Here is a 17,102-nt window from a genome sequence, read left to right on the forward strand (position 1 = left end):
AGAAGGCAGTGAGGGCCAGAACAGACCTCAGGAGGACATCCAGCCCTTCCTCCTGCATCCAGGCAGAATCAGCTGCCTCTTGGACAGATGTTTCTTTACTTACCTCTAATGTTAGAGATCTAGTTTCCACAGTCTCTCAGTTACAAATTCTCAAAAATCTTCACTGGTAAAAGGTTTTTCCAGCCCGAATCTCCTGTATTACCGCTTCAGATCATTATTTCTTCTCTAATTCATGTCAAGTGGAAATCAAAAACATATTTAGAATTGATCATGCCACTCACTAGTTACTAACTTTAAAAGTCAGCCTTTGGACAATATTGAAGTTACATAATTGATGGTGACTTTTACTCTCCACAACTGTTGTGCTGGGTAAAACTACAAACTTGGAGACCTTTGTAAAGCAGTAAGTATTTGACACTCCCTCAGAGGTGCACAGAGAGTTGAATCCAGGTCTCTTGCTTTTTTTTATGAGCTCTGAATACAGAAGCGTAATAGAGTGTCAAGTTGCACTTTTCACCTAGCTATTTTTCCAAACAGAAAAAGCCATCTAGGGAAGTGATCTGACTTAGAGAAACAGAATTAAACATAATCTATAGCTAGAGGAAGGAAAAGTGTTTATAGCAATTCACTGTTCCATCTCAGTGTCTGTTTAATGTTTGTTGATGGATTTTCTGTGCCTCTGGTGAACTTAGATGCATTTTGGTTAAGACAGATGGAAAAAAAAAATGTACAAGAAGACTGTTAGTTAAGCAGCATACAGCACAGGGTGTATCAACTGTTAGGGAAGGTAATACCTCTCCCTCTCCTCCTGTACTCAGAATTTGCACCAATAGAAATGTATTAGCAAGAGGCAGTACTTATCAAGAGGTCTGTTTTTCCACCTGTTGTTGTAGACTTGCTAACGGCATCAGTGCTCATCTGTACATGCAATGTCATTTGATGCTGGGGCCAACAAGTATGGAGGAACAGACATGCATTAAAAGTTTCAGTGATCTATGGTCCATCTGCTTTCAAAATATCTCTGGCACAGCTGCAGAGCTTTTAAATATTAATGATGAATTGTTTTTGATACTAGCCAGTGTCAAAAAAGCTGTAATCTTGTACCCTTGAACCATGCTTACTGATGAACTTCACACAGCATAAAGTGGAAGAAAGAGCACCATATCAGATGCTTTAATTATATAAAAAATATCTTTACATTCTCTTGAAATTCCTTCTACATCAGAAATTACTGTGGATTTTACAGGATTATGTGAAGGGGAATTACTGTGTGGAATCAGGAAAGGAAAGCAGTCAATACAAGATATTGATCAGTGTTATCAAAATCCTGTGAATACCTGCTGTATATGTATTTCTCATCTCACCATGAGCCAAGCCATTTATTTTCCAGAACCTATGGCCATCCAGTGACAATTTTTTATTTTTTTCTTTGCCAGAATGCAACACCTGGCAAAAAGCCATAAAAGGTGGGGTCAGACAAGATGTGCCACCCTGTCTCTGATATAGGCCAGCAGTGGTTGCAGAGGGAATTGGCACAAAACCACACAAGTGTGAAATAACATTTTGTTTGCACATCTTCCAGATTTCCCACAGTCACGTCAAATGCATGCAGGCTTTTAAACGTACTCCAGCTACTCTGAGTCCTGTGCTCTTGGCCATTATTGCTGGCACTATGAACATTTTCATACTCTCATACAAGCTAGGTCCTCGGCCTCTAGTCAGGTCATACATATCAACTACGTACGCTAACAGAACACAGGACAATGTTTCTACTTGGCAAAGTGTTTTGGAGTCAACAGATGAAAAGCTTAAGTACTAGCTTCTGGTCAGAAAGGAAGTACACACTGGCACAGAATGACTGGAAATCTTAACCAAATGGCTTCAAACCTCTGAAATGGCTTGAGTCTAATTTCCGACTCTAATTCAGTCGGTATCCTCTCTTTGTCACCACCTGTTACTTTCATCTATCCTAACATCCTAGTTTTTCAAACATTACAACATGTGCTTATCCTAATCCTTGCCTCTTAACACTAAAATCTAGCTGAAAACCAAGTTGCTTTTCCCCAGTCAGCTGTGCAACATGTTATTTTTGAAATAAGCCTTGCAATCCTGAGGAAATGGCAAAAATAATTACACAGAATGGAAAAGAGAAGAGGGATTTTAAGATAGATTTAATCTTCTGCCTTTTAATGCAACCCTGTAAGTAGAAATAATGAGCTGAAACCCTGATGGGGAGTTGGCAAGGGCTCTTTAAGAGAGCACCGGAGAGGGCTTTCCTGTTGTTTCTCTCTGTGAGACATGAAGGTTCGCAGCAGATTCAAAAGAAAAGCTCTGCACTCGCTTCCAGGTGCCGCTTGGTTAGCAAATGTGTCAGCAGTTTTCGTGTAGCTAACGTACATGTAGCTTTTTCATCAGTGCATCTGAAAGAAATCATTTCCCCCAGTTATTTATAGTATCTATGGCTTTACACAACTTGACTGAGCAAGGAGGAATTTATTCAACCGGAGGAGAGTTTTCCTTGAAGAGCTGCAGTAGATTAGTAAACTCTGTGCATGCGCGTGAGTGTGCGTGAGCGTGCACGCGCGCGTGTGTGTGCGTAACTGATCTCATTTTTGTGCTCTGGTGGCTTTATTGTTGCTGTGTTATGACTCAGAAGAGAACTGGAAGGGCTGAGGGGTGGTGACAGCACGAGTAACAGAGGAGCTGCAAAGAGAGTATTGTCTGCAAAGTAATGTATAAACCAAAGTTTTCTGCTGATTTCAAAAGCTGCAGTGTTTTTCTTTCTGCACGCTCTGAATGGGCACATCCAGCTCCCCGCAGAGCGTGAGGCCGGCGTGAATCACCACCACTTCCACAAGGATAGGTAGGGGAATCGCAGGGGAAATCAGAAGTTTAGAAATCTGTTTATTTTTGTTGCCAGTCAATCTCTCCTTTGTCAGCGTGGATCGATACGCTCAGCCAGTGAGGTGGCCACCTGAGAGCAGAGAGGGAAAGCGGTGTGGAGTGGAAAACCTGAGGGGCTTTGCAAAGCGCTCTCCTTCCACCTCCCCCCGATGTCTCCACCCTCAGCGCCGCGCGACTCCTCCTGGAAAGCTGCGATGCTGAAGCCTGCTAGGACCGGAGCAGCACAGTCCCGTGCAGAGCTTGAGCCAGCGGGCAGTGCGGAAAGGGCTCTGCCTTCCCTCCTCCTCCTCCTCCTCCTCCTCCGCAGAGGGAGAGCACCCACCTCCACCGGCTGTGCTTTCACGAATGCCTCGAGCCAGCTATGGAAAAACAGCATTTTAACCTGTGCAAGTGAAATGGATCTGAGAGGGACCTACCTGTCCGGTAACTGAATTTACAGAGCCGGAAAGGCTGGGTGCTGTAGGGTGAGGGGAAGGCAAGGCAGCAATGGGACCATGACTCTATGGCGAGGGCGCCCCAGGGCTACGCGGCAGCCACGCTCTGCTCTGCCCAGTGGTTTGCGGGGGGCCGTGGGGAACACATGCTGAGACCAACCAGCTGGCAGAAGCAGCATCCAGCTGGTGAAGATGGAGAATGGCACGGGGGATGAGCAAAACCAAACTGGGCTGCTGGCAACGAGCCAAGAGATTGTCACAGTCGAATACCAAGTGGTTACCATTCTCCTGGTCCTTATCATCTGTGGCCTGGGCATCGTGGGCAACATCATGGTGGTTTTGGTGGTCCTCCGAACCAAACACATGCGAACTCCCACTAACTGCTATCTGGTGAGTCTGGCTGTGGCAGATCTCATGGTGCTGGTGGCTGCAGGACTGCCCAATATCACAGAAAGCCTATATGGATCCTGGGTATATGGCTACGTGGGATGTCTCTGTATTACTTATCTCCAGTACCTAGGGATCAATGCTTCTTCTTTTTCCATCACTGCCTTCACCATCGAGAGATACATAGCCATCTGTCACCCAATCAAAGCTCAATTCCTATGCACTTTTTCAAGAGCCAAAAAGATCATTATTTTTGTCTGGGCTTTCACCTCCATATACTGTATGCTCTGGTTTTTCCTGCTAGACCTCAATACAGTAGTCTACAAAGACACTACTGTTGTGTCCTGTGGCTACAAGGTGTCCAGGAGCTATTATTCTCCTATCTATATGATGGATTTTGGTATATTTTATGTTGTACCAATGATACTGGCAACTGTCCTCTATGGGCTGATTGCTAGAATACTGTTCCTGAACCCCATCCCTTCAGATCCAAAAGAAAACTCTAAAGTGTGGAGGAATGACTTGGCTCACCAAAACAAGCCTGTGAATTCCAAGATGACTAACAGAAGTTTCAATAGCACTATTGCTTCTAGAAGGCAGGTAGGACACTGCATTTGAAATGGCTTCCTGAAATGTAGAACATCTTTGTTTTTGAGATCACCAGCTTAGACATTTGGAAAGGGGTAAAACATACTATCCCTTTTTATTATGTTGTCGAGCCGAAATAATATGATGCATATATTTATGTATTTATAAATATTTTTTTTTCCTTGCCTATACATTATTGCCTCCTGCTAGAACTAGGGCAAAAGATATTTCATTTCCTATATCAAAAAGCAATTAGGAGGTGCCGGTAAGGAATGAAACATATTTTTGACTGTACTTTTCTCGTATTATAGCCTGTCAGTAATGCTGTCAAATATGCAAAAGTGACTCCTGACTTAGTTTTGAGATATGAAGAGAAGGAAATTGCCTGGGAGTTTAGTAGACTTGAGGTTTACCAGGTTTTGAGGGCTAAGGCACTGTGTCACTGCAAGAACAAAGTGAAGTTTCTACTTTTCCTGTTTCTGATATCCTTACTATGAAATAGTGAAATGTCTACTTAAGTGAGTCTGTATATAAAAATGCGTTATAAATGTTTATTATCTTTGTTACTCTTCCTTTCAGGAAATACTTTTATGCACTGACAGCTCAAAACTGAGGCACAGATTTGACTGGCTTCTTTATATTTTTGCTTTTATGTGCTGCAATGTGTAATTATATTACTAGAATATAGTTAATAGAATAAATCTTTTATAGCTATTCACAATAAAGCAATCTGCCTCACACACAGGCGGCACAGAGCAGTTAACGCTGCTGGGTCCAGTGCTGAGCAATGCAGGGTGCGCTGCTTCGCGACTGCCCCTTGGGAAGAGGCTGGGGTGGTGCTGGGGTGAGTGTGGGGCCGCGCTGCCCCACGCCGCCCCGTGGGGCTGACACCCCCTCGGCTGCTGGGGTGACCAACTCCGGAGGGCTGCCCGGGCACAAGGGATGCTGCAGGTTGCAGTGCTGAGGGGCTCGCCTCTTAGGACAAGCTGAGTGCACCTGGGTGATGGGTCGAGCTTTATTTTCCTATTTCTTTATGTAGATTGCTATCATTTAATGAAAGGGACTTTTCCCCTTAACATGAGCCATTGACCTCAAAAGTCGACTGACCTGCCCGCTATAACACCAAACATTCAGAGCACCAGAGGTTTGTAGGTTTGCCTAGAAACCTACAAACTGAAACATCTGAGCTAGTTTTTAATTATGTCTTCACTTACAGTTAAATATTTGGATTAGAAGTGTTTAAATTTTTTGTCCATTAATTAGCAGAAAAATAAGATAAACTACTTTTCAAGTTGTCATTATTACTTTAGTACATATGCTTGATTATATGTGCTTAGTGCATTATATGTGCTCATTTGAAAAACAGAAAAATCTATAAAGCATCTGAGCATTACAGACAGTAGATGTATTATGAAAACCTAAACATGAGAATTATTATATGATGTCTTTTAGGTCTTATAAAGACAGCAAGATTTTTTCTAAAAGCATAAGTAACTTGATGGATTAATGCAGCTTCATTATCAGTAAAGCTAGCACATGCATACAGTGCAACGTAAGAAGCAAAGCAAGGATAGTATGAGATTATTAGTAATATTATTTATAAAATAGCAGCATTCAAAATATAGCCGGTGGTGTAAAATGGGAAAACATAAGTCCATATTCAAAAAGTCTAAAGTCTCAACAGCCATGAAGAGACAAATTTCCCACTGTTTTAAGAAAGACACAGTACAGATGTAACTAACAGCATATTTTGGCCTCATAGTGAATTCTACTCTCATTTAAAGATAAGTATATATACACATATATACAGATAGATACAGATATATAAATATAGACATATATACACTTATGTGTGCATATATGCATATGTATGTGTGTGTGTGTGTATATATATATGTGTATACAGATATATGTAGATATATGCCTTCTCAACATTGTACTTGCACTAAAGTAACAGTTGCATGTGATCTCCAGCATGTGAATTGCAGAAAAAGTGACAGGAAGAGTGGTATAAAGTTCTTACTTCTGTAGCAATTCTCATTCATTTTTATCCAAGAATGTTTCTACAAAATGAAATTAATGCATGCTCCATTCAGTTATTATGAGTCAATTACTATTATTATTGATTTATTATGAGCTCACATTTATGTAATATGCCAGAATACCAGAATAAAACAGTAAGTTAGATAGGATTCCTGAACATTCATACAGGTTTAATCCAAGATATTTCGTAACCATTTTTCACTGTGATTACTCCATGTATGGCAGAATATGTGAATTGATATACTCACATAGTCTGACATGGATTACTTCCCTAATCTGGATTTAGCTTGACCCAGACAGGCAGATCTTTCCACTTCCTTTAATTTCCTTGGGACTTTTCATTACCCTATCAACATTTTGAAAATCTCCCTTTGTTAAAACTGGTTCAAACTTGCTAATTACCGGGTAAGATAGTGTTTTGTCCTCTAACTTGTCATACAGTCACTGTATTTTAGTTCAGGAGCACCTTCTGAAGTTATTCCTAACTCATGACAGAACTCACTATTCCCATTTTTTAGAAAGTTTTTACCATATATTATAGTATTAGCATATGATGTGTATTGTCAACTCTCTTTCTATGTCAGCTTCCAAGAATTAGACTCAGACTTCTACATACAGTCACTACTTTTTAGTATGAGTCATATATTATAATAAAGCAATTTCTTTTTTCTTTTCCTTGAAAAAAAATAGCAATAGAGCACTTAGGTTCCTGGTATGAGGAATAAGCCCAGAATTAGAAGTTGATTGACTGAAAATGTGAAGACCAACTTGGAAAACATCTTGGATTCAATATCTCAAGCCTGACACCAATGGAGAGGGCAAGACAAGGGAGGACATGGCATCTAGAATAGCTCTCTGCTCAGGGAGGAAGCAAACACAGTGTGAAGTAACCATTTCCCTACAGCTGTGGACGGCAGTTGCTTGAGCTGGGGCAAGGGAGGTATATGGCAGCTTGGCAGTGAGAAGAAGGAGGCAAGGAGATCGGTGTTGCAGAAACACCATAGATGGACTAAGCTCACTTTCCTTAGAACAGAGATTTTCAGTCTCTCACACAAATATATTTAATGCTAGTTGTAAAAGGGGGAAAAAAGATGTTGAAGACTTTTGTTTTGTCTTCAGAATGGTTCAGATGATTTAGAAATGAGACCTGAAATATTTTTTAGAGTAGTGAGTCAAGCCTATCTTAACATATTTTTCCTGTGAGTACTCTAGGGATGAGCACAGAATGAGATGATGTTACATCACTAATGAATGATAATCACTTCTTCCAGGTAGAAAATGGTCCTCTGCATACTCATGCTATTCCCTGCCTTCATCCTCCCACCAACATGATTTAAAAGTCACTGAACCATGTTAGTTTGAGGAAATATTTATTTCACTCTGATGTCTGGAAAGCTAGCAGGAACAAAATCTATTTACTAAAGGAAAAATACATCTCTATCAAAAAGCGTTGGAGGACAAGTACTGGTGGAAAAAGCCATTAAGCTGCTATTTAGGGTCCCCCAAAGCACTACAAGAAAATACTGAACAAGGAAGATGAACAAAAAAAAGACAGAAAAAGTTCAGCCTTTCCTTTAAAATCTCAAAGCAGAAGGAAAGTATCTCCATTTCCAATGCATTTTTAGTTCATTAAATAGCATCTCTTCCTGCTGATTTTGGGCAGTTACTTAAATTATGAGTTATTTACACTGCAAGCAAGAGTTCCACTGAGAAATTAAGTATCGATATGTAACAATAGTATGTGTTAAACTCTATTCTTAATTTCACTTGTGGAAAGCTAAAACAATCCCACTCAGGTGGATTATTTATCTGTTTTACAGAACTGTACTAAATAGAAGGGTTTGATAAAAATATTTTTAAAATTTTCAAAAAGAAAACCAGTATTATACAATAGTCAGGCAAGTTGCATCAGAGTCCATTTTCCATCAGGCTTATTATGTGCCAGAAGGAACAGAAACCAGTTCATTCTGTTTCTGAGATGTGTTGGCATTGTCAGAAGAAAAATTCAACTGATCCTTATTATGAAAAGCAATAAGAGTAATTTATATCCTTTTCAGGGCTTTTGATTAACCACTAAAGTTAGCAGGTAACAGTTGATTGTCTCCTTAGTGAAGATCTCTTCCAGAAGAAGATGCAGTATTGATAAGCTCCACTTTCAGAGAGGAAACAGCTTGTGCTCAAGGCTACATGGCATTGGGCTTTATTGCCATGAGCCATAAACTAGTATTAAGCTTGTTTTAGGTACCAAAACATGTTGGTTAACCTTCATGTGCTTTTTTTTTTCACTTAAAGAAAAATCCTAAAGAAACCTATTATGTCTGATGGCACTAGTGACGAATGCATTGACTGGGGTTTCAGTCGTGCTTTGCAAAAGAAATAATCTTACTAGACTGGACTTCATAAATAATTGAACAATATTGTGGAAAAACATTTAACTACCTATAAGAGGTTTCAGTGTTAAAGAAATAGTGACTTTATGGACTACAGTTTATGTAGTTTTGTGCAAGAGAAGATTAGGAGAAAATAAAATGGTCACAAAGAGAAAGGTGAGATCTCTTTGATCACAGAGAAATTATAGAATATTTTTGTTGAGTTACGTGCTTTGCACAATTTGAACCTGAGAAAACAGAATGAAATAGTTCTGGTGTACCTATTTCCTTGTAATCATGTTCAACTGCAGGATGGGTGAGAAAGCAAAATTATCCAACACACAGCAGTCAACTGTTCATAGTTCATAGTGGCTGAAACTTCAATGCTTATGAGAGGAAAGATCAGTAAGATTAGATGACAGTATCTTGGCAAAAAGCGTCTCTTAAGGAAAGACAGTTCAAAGACGCATTTACGCTATTCAGCATGGAAGAAGGGACTTCAATGCAAAATCTATATTCAGATTTATTTCACTGCTGTATGATCATTTCTGCAGATAATCACTGCCCCAAAGAAATTAATTGAAATTGATTTCTTCCCACTTGCCATAAAACATAGACTATGAATTTAAGACTTTTTTTTTTTTTTTTTTTTTTTTTTTTTTTTTAACTGTGAAGAAATCCCAGTCCTCCTGAAGCATCTGGGAAATTGCAGTTGTTGCCATGGAACTAAGGCAACTATTGCATACAGTAGCAATGAAGCTTGAAGGTGGATATTTCAAGACATTTTACAGCCAAATGGAAGTATAACATCCTTATATCCCTTAAATCAGTAACAGATCAGCAACCGATTTCAACGGGGCCAATATTTTGGTGGCACTCTTCCTTTAAGTAGGTGTCTAATGAGATGTCACAGCCTGTAGATACAGGCAAAACTGATCAAGATTTCAGAGAAGAAAATGTGACTGAGATTTCAACATCATTGATCAGCACCTTTGCTTCCTACTAGAACTGTATTTTTAATGTTTCTACAAATATTTCCCTTAGCCTTTATGAAATCTCATTTCTTAAAAAAGCAAAGAGATTTCAGACTTTATTGGTGTATCCATTTTTTCCATCTAAAAGGCTTTGAAATATAGTGAACAGAGTGTGACACAAGGGTCTGTCAGAACTACACAGTGTTAAAAGAGAAGACAGGAGGCGGTTAAAAGAGATTTTTTTTTTCTTATTTTGGAAACATGCAACCATCCATACTGTTAAATCTTTCAGAAAACTCATTCATTGACTGTACTCTAATCCAAATGAGTAGTAATTGAGCAAACTCATTAACTACAGTTGTAGGCATTCATAGTGCATAAATAGTAATGTGTGTGCATAAATTCAATCTGGAAAAAATACAAGTGTCCGTACCTAGGCTTTGACCAGATTGTCCATTACTGAAAATTACAGATGAACCAAATTCAACATAATCAACTCATTGCCTCTGTCAAGCAGCAGTTCATATTCAACTTATATTTATATTCACACACATTACAGCTTCAACATTATGCATGCCTGAAACTTGAGCTAATAATTCCTTAGCTATTATTCATAGCATATTCATATGCTATGTCATATTGGTATAATATTCATGACTATTCAATAGTCATTATTCAAGATCACTTTGTGATCTTTACGTCAGTATGTACATTCATTTTACTTAACTCACTCCAAAGGCCAAGTGAAATAAATAGATCTTGGCATTGTACAAGCAGAATATTTGCTGCGAACCCACTGGCTCCAAGAATCTTTCTCATGGCAAATGTTCAAAAGTACATTGGAGTCTGAATTCTGGAAATATATCAAAACATCATCAAGAATGAAAGTTTCCCTGTAGATTGTATACTGAATGTAGATTAGAGGAGGCAGATCAGCTACTGAGATTTATTTATGCTTGCAAATACATTTAATGGTATAGTGCTGAATTAATAACAAGTGTTGAAGAGCAGAAGACAAAAACCTCAAAACTTCTTTCTATTCATTTGTTTGAAAACAATCATATATATGATAATAACTAAAATAAATCTCAGCGCGTCTTTATCTTTTGTTTTTCATATATGGCACCACCATCACAATTCCACTTACTTTCAGTCTTGGTTTTGACAAATAAAAGGTAAAGGTTCTTTTTTGAACTTTGCAAGGTTTGTCCATTTGTTCTGTAATTTTATTATGGCTGGTATTTAGGACCAGGGATTCAGAGCAGATATATACCTGAGACGGTACAAGTTCAAGAACTTAAGGATAGAGAAGAGATTTGTCTTTCACAGAAAACAATTTTTCTGAGAGTATCAATTCCATGAGCTAACTTGGTAGCTCATTTCATTACCTGAAAAGGGATCAAGAGGCCAAGAGAAGCTGATGGAAAGACAGGGAAGTAATCTAGCTGCCTTTTTAGCAGCTAAGCTTTAGCATGTTAAATTGGTTAAGATGCTTGTGGACTCATAACCTGCGGCCTACATTTCCTTTTCTTTCTCCCATATTCTTGTTCAGTCTTCCAAATCAGATCCTAGCTCTTTGAACCCTTCCACACTTCCATTCTATCTCACCTAGCTCAGTCAAAAGATCCCATATTCCCAATTCAGAATTAAAATATTGGGAATCTGGTTAGCAAAAACATTTAAAATATTTTCAGAACATTCTCAGAACCCAAAAGATTGGACTTGAAAAGTGGCTACATGTAGTATGTGCAAACTGAAGCATTTCAATATCGTTCAAAGTACATTTGTAATTTGGACTGAAATGGATTTGCACAAAGCCTTTTAATCATGTTTTCAATTTCCTTAACTGAGAATAATTTGTACTCTGAGTATAGAATATGCAGTGCACATCCACAAGAAAAGAGAATCAGGGTATGTTTGCCTTCACCTGAGTAATTAATAAGCTCTCCAGACTGATGTAAAAGCCATTGCCTATGCTTTCAGGAGTTTGGTGTACGGCTAGAAAGAAGAGGTAATGAAAAGCAGATTCCTCAAAAAAATTGTCCTTCCAGCACTTCACTGACATAAAATAACTAGCTCCCTCTCCCAGTATGTTTAGTTACATTTAATATTAAGTGATTTGAGAATGGATATGACAGTTTATTTAAACACAGTGAACCAAACCTTTCTCTTAGCTCTTTCTATGCAACCCTATCAATCCCAGTGAAGATTTTTGTTGGTGGTAAGAAAACAGCTTTTGCCTAAATCATGTTTAGAAACTGTGTTCATCTGTAATGATAAATTCAGGGTAAAAATGGCATGTTTGCAGTGCCTTTGGCTCAGTGTGTAAGGACTGTCTCTGTGGTGACAAGCCCCACTCCATGCTGGGGCACAATGAGAGCCACCATAGCACCGACCATAGCTGCTCTCGCTGCTCTCAGGTGGCTGTGAAAGCTCACTGCCTCTGCAGCCAGCCTGAGGAGGACTTACAAAAGAGCAAACAGCTATCTGAACCCAGATAGCTTACAGCGGGTCTCAGAGACACGACTATACTTAAGCTCTGGATCTTCTCTTCACATAGCACGTGTGTAAACCAAAGCTGGTATTTCTGAATGCTTCTTGAGTGTATTGGCGCTGTGGCAGCTTCCCACTGTTGTTGCAGTAATTCTTGACTGAGACCCAATCAGCCTCACTCAGCTGCTTGCTCACGACACCACATCTGCACGCAGGCAGCTCCATGGCTGCTGTTTTTGAATCTCTCCAGTTCTTGACTGTAATTATCATAGAATCATAGAATAACTAAGGTTGGAAGGGACCTCTGGAGATCACCTTGTCCAACCTCCCCGCTCAGCAGGGTCACCTAGACCATGGTAGACAGGATCGCATCCACGCGGGCCTTGAAGATCTCCAGAGAAGAAGACTCCACAACCTCTCTGGGCAACCTGCTCCAGTGCTCCGTCACTCTCACAGGGAAGAAATTCCCCCTCACGCTCAGGCGGAACTTCCTGTGCTTCAATTTCTGCCCATTGCCTCTTGTCCTGTCACATGGGACAGCTGAAAAGAGTTTGTCCACGTCCCCTTGACACCCTCCCTTCAGGTACTTGCACACATTGATCAGATCCCCCCTCAGTCTTCTCTTCCCCAGGCTGAAGAGGCCCAGCTCTCGCAGCCGTTCCTCATAGGGCAGGTGCTCCAGCCCTCTGATCATCTTTGTAGCCCTATACTGGACTCTCTCCAGTAGCTCCATGTCTCTCTTGTAGTGGGGAGCCCAGAACTGGACACAGACCTCGAGACGAGGCCTCCCCAGGGCTGAGCAGAGGGGCAGGATCACCTCCCTCCACCTGCTGGCAACAGTCTTCCCAATGTACCCCAGGACACCATTGGCCTTCTCGGCTGCAAGGGCACATGGCTGGCTCATGGTCAATTTGTCATCCACCAGCACTCCCAGGTCTTTCTCTGCAGAGCTGCTCTCCAGTAGGTCAGCCCCCAGCTTGTACTGGTGCCTGGGGTTATTTTTCCCTAGGTGCAGGACCCTGCACTTGCCCTTGTTGAACCTCAGGAGGTTCCTCTCCACCCAGCTCTCCAGCCTGTCCAGGTCTCTCTGAATGGCAGCGCAGCCCTCAGGTGTGTCAGCCACTCCTCCCAGCTTGGTATCATCAGCAAACTGAGCAACAGTGCTTAGGATGCACTCTGTCCCCTCATCCAGGTCACTGATGAAGAAGCTGAACAGGATGGGACCCAGGACTGAGCCCTGGGGGACACCACTAGCCACAGGCCTCCAACTAGACTCCTCACCACTGATGACGACCCTCTGAGCTCTGCTTTTCAGCCAGTTCTCAATTCACCTCCCTGTCCACTCATCTAACCCACACTTCCTGAGCTTGCCTAGGAGGATGTTATGGGAGACAGTGTCAAAAGCCTTGCTGAAGTCAAGGGACACAACGTCCACTGCTCTGCCCTCATCTGCCCAGCCAGTCAGTCCATCATAGAAGGCTGTCAGATTGGTTAAGTATAATCAATTTACTTCAGGGAGAGCATAGGATTTGCACCTAGAGTTGCATCACTGTAACTGGTTCTCAGAGTAACTGTTCTTTAAATACATTTTCAAGACCTATTTAAATTGTCAATGATTGACAGGTATGATAGTCAGGTCACCTGCTCAGCTTCTTGCAGTAAAGTACTTTGATTCCTGTATAGTCTGTTACCCATTCTTTCTTTGAACGGTGGAGTTGATGCCACAAATCTGTTAGCTGGACTTAGCTGAACCTCGATTCCAGGTAGAACCTGGAGGGAGGAGAGAAAGAAAATGAGGAGTCCTGAGCGTTTGTCAACCAGAACTGGTCTGCACTGCTGAGCTGCAGCTCAGCCCTGAATCTGGCAACCGTTTGTGACCGTGTCCTCAGGACTGTTGCTTTTAGAAGTTCCTGGGATATAAGGAAAAGTGATCCTTTTAATTACCTAAGGCATTCACATTTGCATTTTTCTCTATTACGTAGGTTTGTGAGCAGTAAATAAGAAAAGCAGGCTAGGGAAATACACACTCTAAATCCAAACTATTTACAAGAGAACTCTTCTCACATTTTTTCCCTTAATTTTTAATTATTTCTAGTTCACTTCATTTCAGCTATCCTGGACATCCCAAAGGTTCTTTTTTCCCCTTCTTTTTCTCAAAGCTAATTTACACAATAGGTGAAAGTTCTTATAATAATAAAGTTTTATGGATAATCCCTCATCTTTCTGACTGTGTAGGCTATAACTGATGTCTCAGAGTAAACATTAAATAATGAAGATCTAATTAAATGTTGAGGATCTTTGTATTAGAAATAAATCTAAGCCAAGTTTTTTGCATCATTTTTGGCTTTTGGAAATCCTTTTAAGGTAGATATTAAAGGAGTTTTAGGGTAGGTATTAAAGCAGATAATCTAAAAAGCTTTCAGGTTCAATTACTCTGCAGACCATACTAGCCAAAAAGAGGAAACCTAATGCCACTGGAAGAAAAATGTTCCCCTTTTTTGTATTTGAATCACCACCTCTTTCCAGATAAAGCAATTGCAAATTCTCAGCTCTGCAATAATTAGCTTACTGAGAGGAGTGGCTGGTACATCAGAGAGCTGTGCTGCCATTCAGAGGGACTTCAACGGGCTGCAGAGATTGGCAGAGAGGAACCTCGTGAAGTTCAACAAAGGGAAGTGCAAAGTCCTGCACCCAGGGAGGAAAACCCCAGGCTAGGGTACAGGCTAGGGGCTGATCTGCAGGAAAGCAGCTCTGTGGAAAAGGATCAGGGAGTCCCAGTGTACAAAATATAGACCATGAGCCAGCAAAGTACCCTTGCAACAAAAAAGTCAACAGCATCCTGGGCTGCACTGAACAGAGTGTGGTCCGCAAGCCGAGGGAAGAGATCCTTCCCCTATAGTCAGCACTGGTTAGACATGTCAAGAGTGCTGTGTCCAGTGCTGGGCTCCCCAGTAGGAGAGAGACATGGGCATGTTGGATTGAGTCCAGCAAAGGGCCAGATTTCTTATATAAGGAGAGGTTGAGAGAGCTGGGGCTATTCAGCCTGGAGAAGTCTGAGGGGGGATCTGATCAATATGTATAAATACTTGACAGGAGGATGCAAAGAATACAGAGCCAGGCTCTTCAGCAGTGCCCAGTGACAGGACAAGAGGCAACAGGCACAAATTGAAATACAAGAAATTCCATTTAAACATAAGAAAAAACTTTTACTTAGAGGGTGTCCAAGCATTGGAACAGGTTTCTCAGAACAGTTGTGTAGTCTCTATCCTTGGAAATATGCAAAAATCGATTAAACATGATCTAGGGCAACCAACTGTAGGTGACTGTGCTTTGAGCAAGGGGTTTGGATCAGATGATCTCCAGGGATGTCTTCCAACCCCAACTATTCCATGCTTCTGTGATCCTGTGGATGTCATCTCTAAAGAATCATTTAACAAAAATTAGTATGAATTTGGAGCCAAGAAATTTCGTTCTTCTTACTATAGAAAACCTTGATAAAAAATGATCTGAATAAATCATTGATCAGAACGTCACAAAAGTGAAAAGTCTGTTCCCTAAAGGTAGCACAAAATAAAGCTACTGTTTGTAAGTGTATATACTCCCGCCCCAGCTTTGAGTACTACCCTTCTGCCTATCTTTTTGTTCTCCCAGGTTACCAAGATGTTGGCTGTGGTGGTAATCCTGTTTGCATTTCTGTGGATGCCGTACCGAACACTGGTCGTCGTAAATTCCTTTCTCTCCAGTCCCTTCCAAGAAAATTGGTTCCTTTTATTTTGTAGAATCTGTATTTATTTGAATAGTGCCATCAATCCTGTAATTTACAATCTCATGTCCCAGAAATTCAGAGCAGCCTTCAGAAAACTCTGTAATTGCCAGCAGAAACGGGACAAGAAACCTGCCAGTTACAATGTGGCCCTAAATTACAATGTCATCAAAGAGCCTGACCACTTCAGCACTGAACTAGAAGATATTACTGTCACCAATACCTATCTGTCCTCTACAAAAATGTCCCTTGGTGATACATGCTTGTCCTCTGAGGTAACAATTTACACATTTTAATATTTGGTGTGTGTGTTTCTCAAGATCCAGGGCATGTTCACACGTGCCTGGTCGTGCTGGGATAGCTTGCAGCTCGGCAGCATGGTGAACAAGTGGGGAAGGCTAGTGGTGCTTTTGGATGCGCCACCAAATGCAACAAGGTCACTGCACAGTGTGGAGGGAAAACTATCCCACCATGGCAAGTAATGCTCTCATAGTGTCTTGCACTGAGCGAGACATGACCTGCAGGAGCTGGGATATGGGGAAAGCTGTGGAGAAAGACCTAGGTTAAGCCTTATTCCCTAAAGAGTGATGGTGGGATGCCCGTGTTTGGTGCTCGGGCACTGTGACTCACGCATATTCAGCAGGAGGGTGGGCACTGGTGTCTGAGCTCAGTGACTCCTCCTGGGTCTGTTCTCACTGCCTGCAGAAAGGAAATGGGGCATTTTCTTGCATGTCAGCCAGGACCCGCCTGCTCCTGCTCAGCATTCACCAGCCCGTTGCCATCCAGCAGACAGTACCAACAGGAGACACTGAGCTCCCACACACCAGATCTGCTTCAGATCTGTTTCTGTTCTGTAGGGATCACAGTAATGTGCAGCACATCTGTCCAGCCCATCTCTCATCTAGATAACGAAGCATGTCACTGTTTGCATGCTGCCTTTTATGTAATGCTGCTTAAATACTGTTCATAAGTCTGTACATCTTACAACATGGATGATCCACATGGATATTTATGTTTTTCTTTTCTTTTGCAGGTGATATGAGAACAAAGGAAGATGTTTCTTTCTCAGTGTGCTTCTCTCCTAATTCTCAGGCCTGAGCCCCGCATTGCTCTGTGCGTGTGCAGTCATGTACATCCATTGGATGCT

The 17,102-nt window shown here is 41.2% G+C and overlaps 1 protein-coding gene across 1 annotated transcript; it reads left to right on the plus strand.

Annotated features, from left to right (window-relative positions):
• The first annotated feature begins 3,530 nt into the window (after positions 1-3,530).
• TRHR (thyrotropin releasing hormone receptor) lies at positions 3,531-16,251 on the plus strand. The gene is made up of 2 exons (XM_062568380.1): positions 3,531-4,325; positions 15,844-16,251. The coding sequence occupies exons 1-2, from the start codon at positions 3,531-3,533 to the stop codon at positions 16,249-16,251; spliced, it is 1,203 nt and encodes a 400-aa protein (XP_062424364.1).
• The last annotated feature ends 851 nt before the right edge of the window (positions 16,252-17,102 follow it).

Source organism: Rhea pennata, chromosome 2 (assembly GCF_028389875.1).
Source record: "Rhea pennata isolate bPtePen1 chromosome 2, bPtePen1.pri, whole genome shotgun sequence".
NCBI lineage: Eukaryota > Metazoa > Chordata > Aves > Rheiformes > Rheidae > Rhea > Rhea pennata.